The sequence below is a fragment of the Fringilla coelebs genome, assembly GCF_963513975.1.
Source record: "Fringilla coelebs genome assembly, chromosome: 8".
In the NCBI taxonomy this organism is placed as follows: domain Eukaryota; kingdom Metazoa; phylum Chordata; class Aves; order Passeriformes; family Fringillidae; genus Fringilla; species Fringilla coelebs.
In genome coordinates, this window is record NC_140066.1 from 18,714,922 (window position 1) to 18,727,975 (window position 13,054).

General features: G+C 40.8%; 1 protein-coding gene across 1 annotated transcript; it reads left to right on the forward strand.

Annotated features, from left to right (window-relative positions):
• Nucleotides 1–52: 52 nt before the first annotated feature.
• On the forward strand, nucleotides 53–7,569 carry ZNF488 (zinc finger protein 488; the record flags this gene model as incomplete). Its single annotated transcript, XM_084210153.1, has 3 exons — nucleotides 53–382; nucleotides 4,243–4,471; nucleotides 6,389–7,569. The coding sequence occupies 3 exons, from the start codon at nucleotides 53–55 to the stop codon at nucleotides 7,567–7,569; spliced, it is 1,740 nt and encodes a 579-aa protein (XP_084066279.1).
• Nucleotides 7,570–13,054: the final 5,485 nt, after the last annotated feature.

Genomic DNA, 13,054 nt, shown 5'->3' on the forward strand with positions numbered 1-13,054 from the left:
TCTTTCTCATTCTGAACTGGAGTTAGTAAAGCTGGAAACTCTGTAACCAACAATGTCCTGGCATTTACCTACAGATCCTGGAAATCTTTGTATTTCAAGTAGTGATGCCACCTTCTACTTCCATCTCCGTGCCAAATGTGATTCCTTGTGTTTTTACAGGTTTATAATGGAACTTACATCTTTGCCTAAGTTCCTTTGGACAAGTGACAACAAGCTTCTGCATCATCATTTTCCAGACATACTGGCTACTGTTCATACCACACAAGACATCCCTGAAGAAGTTGTTTTTGGACCATGCATGCTCCAGAACACCCTGCTGGACACTGTAGCTTTCATTGCTCTCAAGTGTTCTGACAGACGGAACATCCACTATGTATTTAAGGTATGAGAAAAATATGAATGTTTAATGTTAGACCTGTCAAAAAGAGGAACACCATCCCTGAGAAGGTAACTTTGCAAGGAGTAGTTTTTTTGTTTTGTTCAGCACAAGTAACAGCTCCTTCAAAGAAAGGGCCAGTGCATTTCTGATTTATGAGCTGTAGACTAGAAAGACCTAAGGAAAACTCTGTCCTTTGCAGGAAGAATACAAAGTTCCACTTCTATGCTGATGATTGATGGCCTGCTTCAGATCTCATTTGGAATAGGAGGGAAGAGGGAAAAATAGTTTAGTAACCTCTAGTTCAGCTTTTGTCAGGACAAAGGAGGTTTATCAGGAGGTGTGACAGCCTTGTGAGAGCAGAGGGGGAAGACTGTGTCATTGCACTGATTCATGCAGGTTGTACATTCACAGCATTTATTTACAGATCTAGGCAACTGCTACCCCAGTTGTCCTTAAAAGTGAAACCACAATGGCAGTCAGGCAGCTAGCCCACACACACTTTGGGTAGCCCCAGCTTAACTGCTGTTTGTACATGGACTTCCTAAAGTCACCTTGGATCTGTATGTCTGTGTTACAGCTACACTTTTCAATCACTGTAGGCAAGGCAGAAACCCCAGGATTGTAATGGACTGTTAACTCTCAAGCTCTAGTTCCCCAAATTTTTTTTTGTTTCCAACCACTGTTTAGCATGTTTGCCACTTACCCTGGCTTTCTGGGTCTTGGAGTGCCCTTCAGTCACTGTTGGTCTAGATGAAGACAGGGAGGTGTTTTACAGTGTGAGGAAAGCCAATTTCCTACATTCTATGGCATGGATGGATCTGGGAGAGATCCAGGTTTGCCTAAGATTAATGTGCTCTGGAGGAGAGAAATCCCAAGGCATATGTGTAATATGGAAGATACTGTTGTTGGGAGATAACCTGTTCTACACTTCTGCTTTAAACAAAATAAGAAAGAGAAGAAGAGGCTTCAGGCTTTATCTGACTGTTTTGAGTCTCTGGCACACGTTTGCTTTCTTGGACAGTGTTATTAGTACTCCAGGAGACCAACAAACTCTTTGGAGAGAGACCTGCCCTGAAATAAGGCTTTATTTTTGGAATATTTCTGTATTTCTCCTGGGAGTTTTGAATTACTGTAGAGAGAGCCTCAAAGGTTTTCTACTTTGGAAGAGCCCTCTAGAGGAATGGCTTTAGTGTTTTTCTACACTTGAGCTAAGTAATTGCTATGCAGCAATGAAATTGGATGCCTGAGTTGGCTCAGATCTCTGTCTTTTGGCAGTAAATACATGAAATTCTGCAAGTAGCTGTTTCAGATGCAATTGGTAGTCCCATATCCTGTTAACTACTCATAATTAAAAGTAAACCTCCCAGAAATCAGGAACTACCATTAGGCTCCTGTTTGAAGTAATTAATTAAAAATTCAATCATGATGCTATGTTGTCATCATGGCACTGAAGTGCAAAACAAAAAATGGGTTTTGCTCTGCTGGGTGTAGTACAAACAGAACACACATGGCAATGAATTGGCAAGGTGGATTCGTTGCAACTGAGGTTTCTGTTCATCATTGTTCATCAGCGCTCCTGCAAGACTTTGGGGAATGTTATTACTAACAAGAGTTCATTTTCTTGGGCTTTTTCATTAAGACCAAAGGAGAACTTCATAATCTTTTTTCCCACATTTTCTTGGAGACCTTAATTTGAGCTCCTTGGCCGAGTTTGTACACTTGGGCAAAGAAGATGCCTTGGCAGCCATTGGCACAGGTAGCTCTTTCCCTGATTCCTCTGCCCCTTGCAGCTTCTTGGGGGTTTCAAGGAAGAGACTTGTTTTCTCTCTTCTCTTCCAGCATCTCCCAAGGGAGCCACATTCCTCAGCAGCCCAGATCTGACTGAGATGCTGGGCTGTGCAGGCCTTTCCTCATGTATGGGTGCAAAGGGTCCATCTGGGGGATTGACACCTCCGGGAGAGGTGGATTTGCCAGGTTTATAGTGTCTAAACACATGGAACAATAAAACTGGTCCATTATTCTAGTTGGCAGCACTCAGATGTTATCTTACATCTGGTACTCCTCCTCACCTTCTTGAAGCTGACTGAGCTCTTTCCCTGGAGTCCTGGAGGAGCTGTGCTCCCTTTGACTTTGCTTAGAGCACCGGGTGGCTGCTCAGTATTTCTGAAACACAGCAAGTAAAATATGACAGCCTCTGTCAGAGCTGTTACTTACAGCCTCTGTGTGTGGGTGGGTGTTCCTGTGTTGCTGTCAGGCACTTGTATTTCTCAATCCCTGTTAATTACCATGGCATTTAGAGAGAACCAGTTTCAGGGCATGCTAATTTATTTTCTCTCTTACACTAAGTAATTCTCATCCCAATGGTCTCTTAATGTTTCATTCTTGTATCCAAGCTACTAATGTGATCAAACTTTTCATGGTAGGTACTAGTCAGTTAAAACCAGAGAAATAATTAGCCAAAATATTATTTCTGGTACCAAACACTAAAGAATGGCTGCCCTGCAATTAGTGGAAAACAAAGAGCTATACATTGCTTGGGGTGAAATTTAGATCATACTTGTCATTAGACATTTTTCATTTGCAAACTTCTTCCTTTCTAAACAATGACTTAGTGCTTCAAAAATTCATTTTTATGCATATAAATGTTGCTTTTGATCACCCTGTGTTTTAGCCTTCAAGCTATGAAAATATTCCCTTTCAAATGTTGCAGAAGGCATAGACCTGCTGTGGTAAACACCAAGGAAAAACCTATAAAGAAATAAATCATTCCCTATTCAGTGTAATCAAGTAACTAAGATTGGAATCACACACTGCATGAGGAAGACAACGCCAAATGTTTTGTACTTACATTATTTACTTGTTAACCTGCAACTAAATGACTCAGGAGTCCTGTGGAGTAAAAATTATATGTGATTTAGGACTATGCTGTAATACACACACAGAACAGAAATTTAATTTGAGCAATAGACTTAATATTATTTTTTAAGGTTTTTAGTGCCTATTGTAAGAATTAAGAAATTAATTTTTTAAACTTAATTTGTTTGGTATATCTGCACACACATAAATTGAAAGTAAATGAATCCCTTGCAACTCTCAGAAAATATTTAACAAAAAATATTGATCTGATGAGGTTTATCTGTTTAGATACCTTGAAATTAATTTAATTAATCTAGCAAAGGTGAAATATAATTTTATTTTTTTAAAAAAGGAAAGAGATCATATAAGCGCTTCTTAGTTGTATATATTAAAATCTGTATTTTATGTAATCTAGCCAAACATATATGCAGATGTTTACTTGGGGTATTGAATCAAATAACCATGACTTTTCTTACACCCACTGATCCATATCCTCTTATGTCACTGAAAACCTCCACATGCAACTGTCCTGAGCTCATTCCCAATTTCACACTGCACTGATCCAGGGGTCTCACATCTCTCAGTCCCAATGTCACAGCACTGGTACGTCTCCTGACTCATATCCCAAGGGTTGAGCCCCCTTCTGAGAGAGGATCGCTCCTCCTGTACCTCTGTGATCCGCACCCGGCGCAGTCCCTGGGATAGTCTGCACAGGACAGGGCCAGGGACTGACCAGCACAGCAGGCTGGCTTTGCCATGGGAGGTTACCCACGACCATTGGTGTCTCCTCCTCCCTCCCACACAGCTGTATTCCCAGAGCTCTCAGCCCCCAGCCTTCTCCCTGGGATGCCTTTGGATTTGGTGACGCTGGCAGATGTGTTGGGCTCACAGCTTTGTCACATGTGCTCAGCGCAAGGCAGAAACCAGGCTTTGTTCTTGGACTGGATGCAAATCTTGCTTTGGGCCTCGAGACCTGTAGCTTCCCTTCTTTGTGTCCTGTCTCACAGGTGGATGTTACATCTGTGCACAGTCCCACAGGACTGCCTTGGATGAGACTTGTACAAGCAGCTGCCCATAGCAAGGAGCAGAACTTGGAAGCTTACTTGGAAAACAGTCAGTTATACTATCGCTCCACCAGGAAAATCAGCAAAAATGAGGAGCTGCTTGTCTGGTATGATGAGGAGCTCTCCAGCCTCTTGGGTTTCAATGAGATAAAAGCTCAGAGGCCCCAGAATGGTAAGTACTGAATTGCTGATTGCAGGGGTCACTGAGGACTGAAGGGAGAGTCTGCATCTTCTTAGGTATGTGGTTGTCTTGTAGCAATACAAAACACTTGCAGATCCTTGGCTGGTCTGCTAAGAGAAAAGACCTCCTGCTTTGAGGTTTGAGCTGGAGTCACAGAGCAAGAACCAATTTGCAGTTCTTAATGCCATTCTCCTAGCAGAGAATGGTGCACTAGGGATTCATGCTGAAATTTTTGAGCTATGCAGTGGAAATCTATGCAGTTCAATAATTTACAATCCTAAAAGTCTAAAGTATCAGTTGGAAATAGGCCTTTTTTAGCTCATTGACAAATCAGGTATAGGCTAGTGTTCAGCTTTAATCTTGTAAATGAACAGATCTTTAAAAATACATAACAAACCTAACACTATTGCATGCAGCACGGTCTGCCAATGTAGTGTTGGACACAGTGGAAATGAGGAAAAGAGCAAGCTACAATTTCTGAGATGTTGCTGAAAATTCTTTGCTCCAAAAGAAATTGACCTGGAAGTTGTTACAAAACTAAAAATCCAGATTACAGAGACACCAAGCAAGTTAGTTGGGTCCATACCAAGTCTGACTCCAGCTGTCATTTTTTCCAAATTTTACCTAGTTAGACTGGAACAAAAACCCTTTCTACGTTCCCTTTGGTTGAGTTAAACAAGGCTTATAGAGATTGGTTAGTAAAGGTATAGGTTGGTAAAGATATGCATTAGCAAATTCATATGGTAATGTACTTGTCTGTAAATTAGTATTAAATTAATTCAGACACATTCAGGAACACAACAGGAACCGACTAAATCATTCCAGCTGGTTTCAGTGTATTCTCTTAGCTGCTGTGCGGACACACAGGGCCAGCCCTTTGGATTTACAGGGAAGAGAGTTACTTCCACAAGAAACACTGTATCTAGAATCAAGACTTTGAACTCATAGGTACAATGTTCCACCCATTTCGGCAGCCTTATTTCCTTACAAAAAGTTCAGCTTCTGTAGTTTGTAAAATGATGTAAGCTGTGCTGAGTCCCAAACTAGGAATTTTTAATTCTACCCAACCAATTTATGAAGCTTCCTATGTATCCCAGGCCTCAGGTGCTGTCTGGAATCACTTGCATTGTAAAACTGCTGTGTTGTGGAATAATGTAACATGGAGATAGTTTACAAGGGTTAAGATGTACCATATTTGTGTTGATTGCTGAATTTTGTACCATCTGTTCATGGGCAGTCAATCATCCCAATGAAGCAGAGGTGCAGTAGGTCTGAAGACCACAAGGAAAGAGTGTTCCTTATTCCTCCTGCCCATCACTGGCATTGTTGCAATTTGAACATCATTTTCTGTGCCGTAGACATTTGTGCCTTAAGGCACATAACAGCTTGCCAAATGAGCATGAGTGAGGGCTTCAGGCATTAAGGTCAGATGACTTTTGAACGGCATTAAACTTCCAGAGTATCCTAAAAATAGAGAGTCACGTAAAGATCTTTGAATTCTGGTCTAAAACTCATTATTGCTTAGATACATAGTATTTAATGTTCATCCTGAATGTGACTTAGTTAAAAAATGTAGACCCAAATCCAGGTTTAGACTTCAAATCATTATGAAGTCTAAATGGTTTTATCTAGATCATGGTGTACTGGCCATTTTATGTACTTTTATGTAATATAATTACATTTTATGTAATAAAATTTAGGCTTGAGAGTCTAAATGGAATATTTCTGCCAGTAGCACGGAAGCATGGAAGCAAATAAGAATGAACCATTTTGCATGGCAGGAAGGGACCTGATTCTGCCCTGGCATTAGAGGTGTTCCTGGTTTTTTGTGTCAATGACAGGATCAGGATCTGCATCCACTGTGATTCCACCTTTGCCAAACTCATCGCTTGTTGTCTGTTCCTGCAGAGTTGAGATGCCAAGAGTGTGACCGAGTCTTTAAATGTGAGCATTCCTATCTGTCCCATGTCCGCTTCCTCTGTGTCCCAGAGAAGAGCACTCTGCTATGGAGAAACTTCCAGAACCCTAAAACTGAAAAGAGCAGCCTAGCTGAGCAGACCACGAATTTCCACAGTCTGGCAAGGGACCTGGAAGTCAAAATGGCAGCTTGTAAAGATGATGCTCGTGGTCTTATTGGAGAAAAGAGGACAAAATCCGAAGAGGCTGAGAACAACAGGAGCAGGAAAACAGTGCTGTTGGAGAAAACCAATAATTTGACTGAGGAACGTAACTGTGGGGGCAAGGAAGAGGTTGGGGGAGAGCCTGCATTGGCTGGTTCTTTCAGGAAGCTTAGTTCAGGGAGGCAGTCAGCTAGGAAGGATGCTTTGGACCAGAAGCAGAGTGCTTTCACTGAGGTCAGGAGGATGAAAGAGAAGCTGAGGAATGAGAGACTGCAGGAGCCAGAGCAGGAGGATGGCACGGCCCCACTTGGTAAAGAGCAGGTGTCGAAGGAAGCGTTGCTGAACTCCTCTGGCAGTGCATTCTCCTTTGTTTGGCCCACCAGAGCTCGAGGAGAACAGAAGAGTGCTTTCAGCAAGCCCAGTAAGTGTGTAACAGAAAGAGCTGCAGTAAATTCTTCTCATCCCATGAGTGAGTCAACAAAGAGCCTGGGGGAGCTGTCTGGCTTCATTGCCACCGCAGACATCATGTGCTGCAGCAGTCTTCTCAATTCCAAGTTCTTTGTCAGTGATTTGTGTAATGCTCAGATGCTGCAGACAAGCATCACTCGGAGCAATGTTTTCCCATATACCTCAGAACCGTGGCTCAAGCAAGCAGGAGGACAGTTGCAAAATACCACCACTGCTTCCTCCTCCCACTCCTCCTCCTCCTCCTCCTCTTCCTTGACTCTTCTTCCCCCCACCTTCACATCCTTTGGAGTGGCTGCCCAGAACTGGTGTGCCAAATGCAACCTGTCCTTTCGCATGACATCTGATTTAGTCTTCCACATGCGGTCACATCACAAAAAAGAATACTCCTCGAGTGAATCCCAGTGCAAGAGGAGACGGGAGGAGAAGCTGACGTGCCCCATTTGCCACGAGTACTTCCGAGAACGCCATCATTTATCCCGGCACATGACTTCTCATAATTAGAGCTATGCAGGCAGATGTCACCGAGGGACCGGGCAGGTTGGATGAGGGAGGGAATGACAGTTCACTTAAATCCATTTCTTTTTGAGTTTACCTTAATTTCTTTCAGGAAATCACTGTTTACAATAACTTATAATAGATGCTTTGCGAAAAAAATATTAAATGTTTACAAGAGTCTGCGTGGGTTTTAAGTTTTGAAAACTCAACCTAGCCCTTGTCAACCTATTTTTGAGGAAATAAAATAGTGAAATGAATACACATGCAGTGTTAATGTGCAGCATAGGGACAAAATTATAGATTTGCAAACAGAGTTGTCTTTGCTTATTTTTGGTTTGTTGGTGTCTGTGCAGTACAATGTAAATACAGAAATAACAACCACCTCATTGAATGAGGAACATTTAAGCATTAGAAAAATCAGAGTTTATAGGTCAAAAGAAGATAAGTTACTCTTTCTAGCAGCATTGGTGGACTCTTAGTCCTTTATGTTAGCTGAATCAGCTCTCTTACCAAATTTTCAAGGTAAAAACTGACATCTTATCATCTCCTTGGCTTTGAAAGGGACCTGAATTTATGACTGTTTGAAATCTATGATTGTCAACAGCTGACTGGCAGACTGCCAAAGAGGATGGAACTTGTAAAGCAGAATATCCAAGTTCTGTTCCAGGCTCTGCTGCTTTTGAAATGTCTTTTACTCAGTGAAATCAATGTGGGTCTGTATCAAAATGTGAACTGTTGTCAAATATTCTAAGATCTGTGTGACTTTAGTAGGCATACAGATCTGATGGGAGTAGATTTCAGCCTGTGGTTTTCAGGTTTTGGATATACCAAAGGAAGCAGTTAGGGTATATGAGTTACTGCACACACAGAATCTGCACACTTTAATTGTGGATGATAGGCTCTGTTCTGATAACTGCTAGAAGAGAAACACAAAATGGTACAGGTGTACCTGAATTGCACTGCATTGTACCACCTTGTCTGTCCTCTGGTTTCTACATGGGCCAATTCCACCTATTTAAAAAGAAGGTGGCATATTCTTTCTCTTGCCTGTCCATGAGACATTTTTATTTTGTCTATTTTTTTTTGAGCTTTGCTGAGTCTCAGAAGTAAATTTTTACTACTCAGAGTGGGAGGAAACACTGTCTATTGTTACTGCAGCCCATCTAATTAGCCTTTGGTCACTTTTTAAATCCATTTAGGGGCTTGATTTCGATAGTTTATGCCACTTTGTTCTTCAAGTAATCATTTCTCCTGCTCTTGTATAGTATTATTTCACGTTGTCTGATGTTTTTGTGGCTTGCCTTTGAACCTCACCTGCCTCATCAAGGGCTACTATTCTCTTTCAGTTAGAGAATGATCAGAAACCATTCATTTCCCAGCTGAGGGTAAAGGACATTTCAATATGCTCTATATGTTCCACCATACTGATGATATACTCCAGTGGTTTTTGAATACTGGACAGAATTTTGAGTTACCATGACGATGCCTTGCCTGATAATGCAAGTATCAGCAAGTAAATACATCTGAACGAAAAAGAGAGCCTGACAGTCTTAGGCTGTCAGCTGGAACCAACATAACCCACTCACTGTCACCTCTTGGGAGATTTCTGTAAGCCAGAAGATTGTATTCTTCCCAATATATTGCTGTTGAACATTAATACATGGCTCTTTCCTATTAATAGAGACATTTTTCTTATTACAGGCTTTTTGAAACAAAAAGTGATAAAACTATTACATTATGCTTTGAATTTAGGAGACAGTTCTGGTTGGATTGTAACACAGCTTTTCAAGGTCAGTGGTGGAAGCTCTTTTACTTGAATCATTTAAACACAAAATGAACAAAGACTTCGAAACATGGAGCACAGGGAACAACCTTGCATTGAGAAGGGGATGGTGTGGTTTTCTTGTAATCTTTCCATCTCTATTTTGTGTCCAATAACATTTGCTGTGTAAGGAATATATTTATGGCAAAGTTTAATGGGCCAAATTTCACTCCACCTGGGTGCCAGCCAGTTTACTGTGAAGTCAGTGTCCATAAAGTGTAATGAAGGACTCTGTGGTGTAACTGCATTCATATGTGGTCAGGGTTATATTTCCCATTAGTAGTTTAGGCCAGATTGTGATCTCATTTATTCCAGTGAAAATCCAGAATAATTCCATGTTGCTACTCCTGATTTATATTAATTACTTTAAGATCAGCCTGGCCCAGTATAAATAAGACTAAAGATTTTTTGGTACCATTACTGCAAAATGTTCTTTTCTGCACTTACTGAAAGATGCCATGTTTTCTTAACAGTTTTATGATTAGAAACCTAGCTTCACATTTCTTTTGGAAAAAGACAGGACTAGCTGTATAATGCTCCCCAGTATTATTTTGGCACATCCCTTCAACATTACCCTGCTCCAAATGCCTGTTTTTCCAGTGCACTACACCTGGTGTGTAATTTAGGTCAGAATGAAACAGTACCAAATCTTACTGGTTACGTGGTTTCACTGATTTTGTGTTGGACAAAGTGTAGAAAATCAACCACTGAAAAACAGATGCTGAGTCTCAAAACTCTTCAAATAGTGTGTTAGACCTACAGCCTGTAGGTTGGATTACTCACCAGTAATCAAACTTCTTCTCTTTGGTTATGGTATAAGGCTTAAGCAGGCAGCAAGGTTACAGGGAGAGATAGCTTCCCTTTATGTCATGGAGTTGTTTTCTTTGGGAAAAGTGAAAGCTAAGAACTCTTACCCAGTTTCCTTGTGGGCCAGCCACAGCAGTTTATATACTGTGATGCCAAGCAATGTTTATATACTGTGATGCCAAGCAATGTAGGAATGCCTTCTATGCACAGAGAGAGAATTATGAGGAGAAGATGTTATGAAAAGTGGCAGAGCTGGTTCAAAATGCAAAAATGAGGAGAGGTTTTTAATAAGCTCGATTTCTGGTACTTTCCTCACCTCCTCCAGCTCAGGGGCAGTGCACTGTGGTCCTGGTCTGTAAAGATTGAGGGTTTCCCTCTTGTAACATGGAAATCACACTGCAGGCAGTGTATGCAATGCTGTCCTTGTTTTTTTGTAGGTGGCCATCAGCATAAAGATTGCATTAACAAATTTCTTCTTATTCTGAGGTGAAGGGGTTTGTGAACGAAGACTTATGTAGACACATAGCAAAACATACAGCCAAACAAAATGACATCTTGTTGCCTGCTGCATCTATGCTGGTATCAATGCAAAACCACACAGATGCCAACAGAACCAGAACATGATTCCTTATGCATAAAACCAGCTCTTTGTGCAGGCACAGTGAAAGTCCTTTATGTGTCTCAAATTTAACTGAGTGTCTCATCTAAACTGGGTTACATAAACCAGGGGGCTTATCCAAAATTTTTGGAGATTTTATTTCTTTAAATGAAAATCTCATATTAAAGCTGAGTGAACCAAATATTGAACAGGCAGAAGGAAGCCTAACGAGACAAAGAAAAACAAACTTCCTATAATTGAGTCATGCTGGAAGCTTATTTCCCCTTATGTCTAGAAGTCTGAAAATTTAAATTGGTGCAGATGAAATCCTGCTGGAAGGAAAGCACTCACTGGAAGAGGGGGTTTGTGAAGAAATGAAGGACAGCATTCTGTCCTTGTGAAATACTGTGATTTTACAGCAGGGATCTCTGTCTCTTATTCAAGTAGAAAATCTAGGGAAGGGGGAAAAATAATTTTGTTTTTAAAACAAGAGGAGACAATTTGCAGTGAGCCGACTGGTTCTCTTCCTGTCTTTGCTAGCAACGAACTGTTAATTTTGATCAAACAACTGTTTCTCATGACATGTGTTTCTGCATCAGTGAAAAAGGACACAACACAGGGCTGTCAAGCAGGCTGTGTTTCTGCAATGGATAATGAGTTTACTGATAGGAAATGCCAGATTACAATATTTGTTCACTCACTGATCATTGATCCCTGAATTTTTTCTGATGAAGATGTGTTTTTCCATCAAAATAACATTCAGATGTGCTTTTGAGAAATATATATTTGCTTGGTTTTTAATGAGGTAATTTTTCACTAATCAAGGCAGTCTGCATGCTTCCTTGGATCTACAGGGCACTATGGCAGCTTAGAGTGCACTTTGATCCCCTTGCTCAGCTTGGCTGGAGGGAGCTGGCAAAATAAGGAACGGGAAAGACGGTCCAGCCTGGAAAACGAAAACTTTAATAATGAAAATAACAAAGGTGGAGACTGCAGGTTACAGAGACTGGGACCGAAGACCCGTGGGCAGGGCAAACACAGCCAGGTGTAGGGGCAAAGGTGCAATCATGAACACGAACTTGGAACATGACCTTATTTGAACAAAGCCCTGAACCAACTGAGAACAAGAAGCAGAAACTTCACCAAATACAGGGTAGTTCTGTTAGCATACCAACTCCCAAGAACCCACAGTTCCCACTGGGACCTGACCAGGTGCCCCCTCAGCACATGGTGTGCCAAGGTTTGAGGTCAAAGCCCTCTGCAGATGCATCTGAGGTGAAAATTTCAGCTGGATGAGATCCCACAGGGCACAGTTTGGAAATCACTGGACTAAGGCAGCACAAAAGAAATAAAAGCTGGCTGTCATTTCTTGGTTAGTGTTCTATGAATGCTGGAAGGAGAAAGAGGCTACTGCTAGGTAGGCTGATAAAATAACTGCTTTCTTCCTGCCTTTAAAAGGAATTAGAATTAAAATTTGGGAAGTTGTTCTAGGTGGTATGATAAGAAAATTGTGCTATAAACTGCAGAATGTCCATGTCAGCTCTGGAACCAGATGAGAGAAGGGTGTGCAGTTTCATCATGTTTCCTGTTGTGTTCTGGAAGAGCACTTCTGAAATTGCTTGCCCCTCCCTAAAAACCTTCTAACTTTCTCATTTAAACCACAAACCATGGACTTTGCATAACTAATTTGGATTTGTGCTTTTGTGATTTTCAGACCTTTCAATGCAGTGTAATTTTCTACACAATTACTGACTGTACTTCTGTGAGGTCTAAACTCATTGACATGAACATAACTATGACATAGCAGTTTTTGAAGACAGGAAAAATTGCTTTTAACACACTGGCCTTTGTTAAGCTTGGCAGTTTCAATATTAATTAGCCAGTACTATGAAATAGTAAATAATATTTTGTCAAGTAATAAAATTTCTCAAGGTTGCACAATAGTTTTTCACTGAAATCGATCACTTTAGTGAATTAACACCATTATTGATTTAAAATGGACTCACCAGCAATTGCATCTTCATTGTTTGTTTTTCCAACTGGATTCCAATTGCTAGACATATTTATTACCCATATGTATTTCCCATATTACTCTGAGAAGAATTTATCTGCTATTTGTGCCCATATGGTATAGTTTTTTGTCCTTGAATGGATGGCCAAAGTTTCTAAATATTTGGCTTAACAATTAACATTGTTTGTACATGACAGCACAACTGATTGTTTTTAGGAAAACAAAGCAGTTTATCTGGATCATTGAGATATTA